This window comes from Phaethon lepturus, unplaced genomic scaffold (genome assembly GCF_000687285.1).
Source record: "Phaethon lepturus isolate BGI_N335 unplaced genomic scaffold, ASM68728v1 Scaffold55801, whole genome shotgun sequence".
In the NCBI taxonomy this organism is placed as follows: domain Eukaryota; kingdom Metazoa; phylum Chordata; class Aves; order Phaethontiformes; family Phaethontidae; genus Phaethon; species Phaethon lepturus.
The window spans coordinates 1-8,653 of record NW_010516640.1 but is presented as its reverse complement, the minus strand read 5'-3'; the positions used below and the strand labels follow the sequence as shown (position 1 = coordinate 8,653).

The 8,653-nt window shown below is 39.9% G+C and overlaps 1 protein-coding gene across 1 annotated transcript; it reads right to left on the bottom strand.

Moving 5' to 3' along the window:
* Nucleotides 1-974: 974 nt before the first annotated feature.
* PTER (phosphotriesterase related) lies at nucleotides 975-8,187 on the bottom strand (the record flags this gene model as incomplete). Its single annotated transcript, XM_010296104.1, has 3 exons — nucleotides 975-1,185; nucleotides 4,330-4,470; nucleotides 7,922-8,187. Coding segments are annotated over 3 exons (618 nt in total), but the record flags the coding sequence as incomplete, so codon positions are not given.
* Between the last annotated feature and the right edge of the window lie 466 nt (nucleotides 8,188-8,653).

Here is an 8,653-nt window from a genome sequence, read left to right as displayed (position 1 = left end):
CACCTGCCCTCGTTAAAGTTAGACAAGAGCAAAGAACACACTTTGTGTGAAAAAAACACATATAAGGCAAACATTTCTTCCTTTTTCTTCATATCTTGATATACTGATTTGTAAAGACTTATATCACAACCTTTGTTATAACTATTGCAACTCATTAAAACTGTATTTAATGTAATATATTTTGACTTCTGGTGTTGCATCCTTACAAAAAGAAGCTGGTCTCCACAAAGTTTCACACAATTGCAGTGGGATTCTATAGGTTCAGGCTAAAAAATTAATGTGGTTAAAAAAAGACATCTGTAATAATACTGCACATAGTTTAAGCTGTCATCAAATTTCTTTATTCAAAAATATATTTTTCCATGTATTTTTTACACTTTCAGTTAAAAATAAGTAAATTGTTAAGCTAGAAGGAGACTATATGTTTTTAGAATCATTTGAGATTTCTTTTGCCTTCTGTTGTCTATGGAAGCTATTTAAAAGTCCCAGACCTTTTATCAAGCATTATTTAAAGAACATAAGGATAATTAGAAGATTGTCAATATTACAAGGACTAAAATCATGCCTTGGATTCTCCTGGAGAAGGAGAATTTAACTGAAAATCATAATTTCCTTCAAAGTCCAAGGGAAACATCTTCAAAAATATTTTTGGATAACTTTTAATAATAGTATTAGATTACTCTCTAGAAACAATTATTTTATTACAACAATTAGAAACCATTGAAAAGATTTTGCAGGTAGGCTCATATCCAGTAAATCATTCATGAACAGACTTTTAGAAGGGAGAAAATGCAGAGGGAGTACATAATTTTGTTGTTCTAATTAAAAGTAAAAGTAAAAATCAGTTTCTTCGCATCTAATTAATAACTTCTAGTTTCTCTGAAAAGAACCGAGTCTTAAAATGACTGCTCAGCTGAAACAAGTCTGAATTTTATCAAGCTTCCCTATCAAATGGGAATATTTATTCACTATTCCTACTTAAAAGTCAACCACCGCTTTGGATTTGCTAGGAGTATTTTATCAATTTTGTCTTGGGATATGCCTCTAATTAGCATTTTAGGAACTATGTTTTTAAGGATATGTGAATATCCATGACCTCCATATTTCATCAACCTATTCTTAGTGTGCACATCATGAGCGATCAGAATTCTGTCTTCGTAGCCTTCATCGATCAGCATACGAACCCTGCAGAAGTAAAAAGCGTACCCGTCAGTGAAAGGTGCCCACTCTGCGACATCACAGAACTAAGCAGGATTTAAATTTTTTACATTCCTGTGCTGCTGGACTGTATTAGCACTGAAAACACTTATCTTTAGGTACTCAGAAGACGTATTCCTTGCATGAATAAAACCACCTCTGAAAACATACCACCACACATCCCAAAGTGGAGAAGGAAAACTCTTCCCGGCTGGCACATGACTTTGCACTCCCAGTCCCACTAAGTCCACGGAGGAATTGAAGGACTTCAGCTTCACCAAGCACGGGACACAGGTTTTACACACATGAGTAAGTAATAATTTCCTACATAAACTCCTCCTCAGCACAATCGATTCCTGGGATTAGTTCATGCTGCTGTCACACAGCTAGTTCCATTACATTTGTTAAGGACCGGACTCTCTGTGTGACAGGTCCTTTAAGAAGCCTGTCTCATTTACACAAATACTTTCACATCTTCAGTTAATTCCCATTTAGCAAACCAGGTTAATAAAAATTTTAAGTTGTCAGCATCATATTCCATATAGAGAGTTATCATCCGAACATGTTTCAAAGATGTTCATTAAAGAAGAAGATAAATAAGACAGGCATTGCAGATACGCCAGGAAAGAAGAGGAGTTAATACAGCAGCCCAGCGGAACAGACTTGGCAAAATGACAAGAAGTCAGCTTGGAAAAAGAAGCAATGCTTTTGGTCACTCCCTTGAAACCAGTCTGCTACAAGAACTCCTTCTGTTCCACATTTCACTCTGGGAACTTTAACCCCTGGTTCAGCTCATTTTTTACAACTTGTTTGGTGGGTGTCTGTATTGCGTGACTGTTAAGTTTCCCACTCAGCTTCAGTTTAGTTCGGCAGTAGATTGCAGTATTAAAGTGGCAGAGACGGATAGACCAGACCTGGAAAGTGCTCGTTCCTCATGAAGGCACCCAATTCCATCATTTGCCAGTGCTGTGAAATTCTAATTCTTACCTCAACGCCATAAACAGTGCCACATAGTGCACAACACTATGTATACCGTAGTATTACAACATCACAAGTATCTTCTCCGGCCTGAGATACAGAGACCACAAGCCAACCAGAGAATGAGAACAATGACACTGGAGGGACTAAGTTCTTTTCTGAACAAACATCTTCTTAGAATCAACTCCTTTCCTATTTGGACTCATTTCATGGGTTGGGGAGGCATATATTCCTTTAGATTCCATATTCATTGCTGCTTTTTGCTCATTCCTGTAAGTTTAGTTAGTACTTGCTTCTGCCCCAAAGAAAAACTGTCCCTGAAAAAATTCAGTTTTTCACTTGCATTGGCAGTAGATTGCAGCAAAAACTCGTAAGTACACGCACCACTAAACTGTGTTTGAGTAGGTATGGCGTGACTACGCAAGTTTACGTTTTGAATAGACAAGACTCGAACATATATTTTCCGTTTAGTATTTTCATCAATACATTTAAAGGTCAATTTGATTTCCACCTCTCTGGTGCTGTTTGACAAAAGAGGAAACCCAAGGAGACTGCCACTGCCATCCTATGTCCAGTGTGGATGCATCAAAAGCCCAACAAAATCCATGTAATGGCACTTCTAACTCGAGTGCACATATTCACACCATACAAGGAGATGGCAAACTTTTCATATTTTCTTCCTATAAACAGCCTGCTGCAAGAAATACTCAAATGCCAGAGAGTTTAAGGAGAGACATTGGTGGCTGAGCAAGTACCACGGCTGGAATGAAAACTTTGCCACGGTTGAACAAGCGCTTGTTAACCAAGACACAGTCCATTCCTCTACCCATATTCCTCACAGTGCTTCTGCACGTGCTGACCTCGCGTGGCACAGAGCAAGGGAGGAGGGCGCAGGGCAGGGGGGCACCTTTACCCATTCTAGGTGTGAAACCTGCCAATTCACTGCAACAGTTTAAAATACTGAGTGCAAGACTGAGGGCCCTGTTAAGAGAGAGGAGTGATTTCTAGTGTGAAAAGCAGCAGCAAACGCTTGGCAGTAAGTGGAGTAGCAACCACAGCACCTTCTTGAAAAGAGAACAGCCTGAAAACAGAGAAGAGAAGTCTTGAGGCTAATCTGATAACGAGGGGCAGGGAAGCTATGTCCGAAATACAAGCAAAAGCTGGAAAGTTACTTCATTAGTGATCGGGGAATCATAAAATCTTCCTCATCACAGAGAAGAAAATAATTGTTTCTGATCCTAGAAGGAAAAAGGACAAGGGCAGGATGGCACCCCACCCCTCAGAGACCTGCCACACACTGTGGACAAACAGCACAGGAGAATCACACCTCTGGGCAGAGTGAGAAGCCGATTCCCAGCGGATCCTATCTACCTGTCTCGGGCAGCTTCTGCAAGGAATGCATCTCCTTGGCAATACCTTGTGTTAGCACAGCACAACAGATTTGCTGTGCAGCTGAGCTGAGACTGCATGTGCTGACGAGAAGCAGGGAAGAGGTATCCTGCCAGTGGGGCCAATATTTTCACATTGTGAGTGTGAGGAACGTGGGAGTTCTGAGGAGACTGGAATCTCACCCTTCAAAAGAGGGAAAGGGCAAAAGGAGAGTGGGAGGAGAGGTAATAAAGTGCTTGGAAGAACAAAAGTCTGGTTTTGAGGACAGAAGCACGAATCAAACCCACCCACAACGAGTTTTGGTCGGTTAGCGCATTCGTGAGGAGATGTAACAGGCTCCGACGATGCTTAGCAGCAGCACTAGGTTTCCAGTACCATGTTTCAAACAAAAGCCAAACCCTAACGTAAGTCTGTATCTCCAGCCTTTTCTTTTTTACAGCCTATATAAATGCAGTACATGATAAAATTCAGCCAGATCAGCATGTGATTAGGACAGAGATTGAAGTTTAAAATGCTCTTGATGTTTTTCTCAAGTAACTTTCTACAACACTACGATTCTACATCTTCCTTTGCAGATGAAGGAAATCATACATGCTGCCCTAAAGGCGTGACAGGAGCAGAAAAAAACCTGTCATTATCTTAGTATGAAAAAAAGACAATTTTGAACAGCAAGCAGTATTACCCTGTGATGCCCTTAAAGCAAGTACCAGAAATACTCATTTGTCAATGGCAATGCTACAGCTTAAACGGCACGGAAGCAGATACCTTGCAATTCTTTCATTGTCGCTCGGCATGTCAATATCAGGATGGAACTGGTAGTGAAGAAACTCTGTACCAAATAGGTCATACTCTAAATAGCATCCAAGTTTAGCAAATTCCAGAAGTTTCTTTGTATCAAATATAGTCCTGTAGAGCATATATAATACAAAGTCAGCATTGCAATAGAAAGGAAAAAAAAAACCCCTCATGGTATGAGGATAGGTATTTTGCAGCTTCCTAATTGCAACGAACAAAAACAATAATCCAAGATTTAATTCACCCTTTTGAAAAACAGGACTCCTGTTTGACACATGGACCTTAAGAAGCTCATACACAGCATTGCCCTTCCTACATTCATCTGGGACTTCATGCATTAAAAAAAACCAAAACAAAACCAACTCTTCCTCCATGAAATAATGAAAACATTTATGATAATCTTTAAATGGAAATAGAAAAGTTACTTGCTTTTGATATCATTAAACTTCTCAACAGACAACCTAACAAGGAAGGACATTTAAGGAGGAGGTTAATTCATAGTGACATTTTAAAAAAAGACAATGGATTACTTACACAAGACAGATTTACTTTCCCAAAAGAGTTACAGGAGACAGCTACATCCAGGGCTTGTTCCATCCATCACACACTGGTAATACACAACTTTGTCTTTAGTTTCTATTCTGTACAGTGATGTTTCTAGATTGTCATTAGAACAGCAATATATCATTGTTTGCACTGGGATCTGGCCAGAATGCCTTAAGGAAACGCTCTCACCAAAATATATAATGGCACTGTGAGTACCTGGGACATGGGCTTTGCAGCAGATTTGAAAAGTTGAAGGAACAAAGCTACTAAACCCCATCACTCATTCAGAAAAGAACAGCAACTGAAATTAGAGCTCTCTGGAATATTTTTTTTCTTTGAATCACTTTTATCAAGAGTATAAGCTATCCAAAGGAAAACAAAAATGCTCAAATGATACATTATAAATTTATCTTTATAACAACAACACAATTTTTTTAATCTAAGGAAAAAACAATTTTCCTTGAGAACAGCACAGTTAACCAAAAGGGCAGTAGTTTAGGGGTTTTTTATTATTGCAGATATTGGTGCCACAAAGTAATTTTACCCTATATAATTACATCACAGTCTGTTGCTATGGAGATTACTGATGTCACAATTTCAATATTATGACTTAACAACAGGATCAAGTAGGAGGAACAGATGGGTTGAGAGAGAGAAAACCCTTGTTCAAGCAAGTCTGCCATCAGCAGGAGTCTAAGACTTGCCAACTGTAATTAATAAAAAAATGTTATTTTTAAACAAATGTTACAGTTTACAGAGCCTGAACTTTTATTACCAAATGAGTTTTCAAAGTGCAGAGCAAGAGAATGGGTTGTATTAGATCCAGCCCTGCTCAGTTCACAGGGACACAGTAGAGCCAAGAGTGTTCATCCCTGTGCAGGTGGCAAAAAGCACCCAACACTGTATTTCAAAATCACAGCCAGAACAACTTCTTTTGAAAACTACTGTTAGTGGTGTGCTTTTGGGTGCTCTGCCCCAACGAAGAGCTGGAGAGCTTAATTCCATCAGCCATTGGGTCCCCTTGTAAGCCACACACATGTAGCAGCAGCAGTTCCCAGTCAAATCGCTAATTGTGCTGGAATTAGGTGCTTGGGCAGCACGTGTCCCTGAGCAGCCCTGAACACACGGAAAAGGAGAGGGGACAGAGGGAAGCATCCTGTAATTTGGACCTCATCCATAAATCACCACAGGGACACCCACCAAACCATTATCAAACAGGGGTTCATAACAGCTGCTGTGAATCTTCTAACAAAAGCTACTCAAGTGAACGAATGTTGATCTCCACCAAGATACCTTTATAACCTTCATCTCTAATAAATGGCCAAAGCCAAGACTCAATAGTTTTTGCTTCCCAGCCTTTATCTAACCGTAGTTTCATTATGGACACTTGGTACTTTTTGTTCTAAGGTGCTAAATTGCAAAACATGGTAGCCAGCATTTTAGTTCTATCATCTGACTGTAAATCCACCTGAAAACTACCATTCTGTCTATGTCAAAAGCAGACATGAAATATGGAGCTATGTACAAATTTATCTCGCATTTAAAGGACTGGGATGCTCCCACATGGATTGTTCTCACTGGAGGAGACTTAAAATGTTAAATGCACATTGCGAAGCCAAACTTCACATTCGTTTAGAGTCTATGTTATAGCAAGTGCCAACCTGAATGTGTGAAAGTAATGATATAAGGAGTACAAGGAAATGTCATATTGTGCATCAGCGGCTGTTAGTGAAACTGCACCTCTGTCTTGACTGTTTTCCTACTTATATTGCTTATTTTCCATCAGTAAATCACTGAATTCAACAGTTTACAACAGTGTATAAAGGCAAAAAAAGGTAACTGGATTTTTTTATGTTGTATCAAAATGGCTACATAAGTACTGACACCTGCAGCTTGCTCAGTCCTCTTTCACAGAAAGATTTAAGTAATCAGTTTTTCTTTAAAAATGAGAGAAAAATATAGCTATAGATACAATGGAATGCAGGTAAATACATAAAGAAAGCCCGTATCATTTATACATTGTCAAATATAAATAAAATTTCGTGGCACTGAATTTTATGCTCTTAAGATCCCCAAGTAAAACATTGAGCTCTGTGTGAATACAAAACACCTGCAGCTTGATTTGCAAGCCCTTAGAGCCTGCAACCGTTAAGAAATTTGGAGCACAGTGCTCTTTGCCTGTGTTACACTCACACTGAGGGCAAACAATTCAATTGCTGAGAATCATATGACTGCAAGCAGTCTCCATTATTCAGCAACTGGCCAAACTAATCAATGCTTGGACATTTTCCAGCTCACCATGAGTAGTACAAGGTCACACAAAACTGATTTTGTAATAGAGGCTGTGTTTCTAAACTGGAAAGAGAAAATCAACCCTGTTCCTCCCCATGGCTGACGTGGAGGTCCTGGGTTTTGCTCTCAAGGAAACTAAAAGTTAGCTCTCTAGTCTATGCTAAGAACTATCCAAAACCCAAAAATTTTCTCTTTAAACAATATTTCTCCTGTCTGGTAGCTGAACTGAAAAGATCTGGCTTCTGCTTTGATCCAGCATCCAGCCAAATCAGAGTTCTCCATTAGTAGCTGAGAGATTTTGGTCAGGCCCTTAAGAGTGGCCCAGTTTTCAAAACTGCTGGAAGCAACTGGTGACAGTTGCTCAACGTCCAATGCTTTCTAAATGCAGTGATTTGTGCAGGGATATGAATGAATGGAATCCCCATTTTCTAAAAATGTGGCTACAGTTATTCCTGATCTCGCCCCCAGACCTTCAAAGAGAGCGTTTAAAATCCATAAATCTCTTTCTCAGTGTGAACCTAAAAGCTGATCCTGACTGAAGTTCTGGAAGCTGATCAAGCTCTCTATAGGCAGTTTCATGTTTTTAAGTCAGTAAACTTGAAGATAATTCTTCATGTCATGATCCCAGCGCACAACAGAAACCTAGCTATTTGCAGAGTGGCTCCCCCAAGCCCCAGCAGGTTGTGGCAACGCTGCCAGAAGGACGGCAGAATGGTCTGCTTACCTGTCAAGGTGAGACATGACCGTCTTCGAAGTATCAGCCCCAGCTTCCTGCAGAATGCGGATAATCTGGAAAGGTGCATCGCTGTTCCTGCCAGGATGGATGATAACAGGGCACCCAAGCTGTGACTGAGCCTGCGCTGTTGCCTGAAGCACTCTGTGTTCACTCTGAGTCAAAGGCCAGGAGCAACCTATCTCCCCCACCACACCACACTTGATGTTAGTCCCATCCGCTCCATTGAGTATCTCATCAACAATAATGCCTGTAAGCTAGAAAACAGGAAAATGAAATTTCCGGTTATTAATACTGGTTGTGTTAAATAGCATCAAATTTGGCCTATGGACATGGGGCTAGTTACACTCCTGAGGTCTTTCTGAACTTATTTAATTAACAGTTGGGTGTGTGAAAAAACTGCAGTTAAAATCTGGTTTCTGTCAACTAACATTGTGCTAGCCATTCACTAAGACCAAAATAAACACAAAGCAAACCAATTTCAGAGTATCCACTCACACAGTTGCCCAGGTCTGCCAGGAAAGCTGGTCTACATAAAATTTGAACACTGACTTAGTCTGAGACTAATTTTTCTCTAAAAAACCCAAAGTTAGCTCAGCATGAAACCTGTGCCTCACGTTCCTGAACTGTTTGCAGAAGCAATTCAGTGTAATTTCACAGAATCACAGAATCACTAAGGTTGGAAAAGACGCTCAAGATCATCAAGTCCAATCATTAACCCAA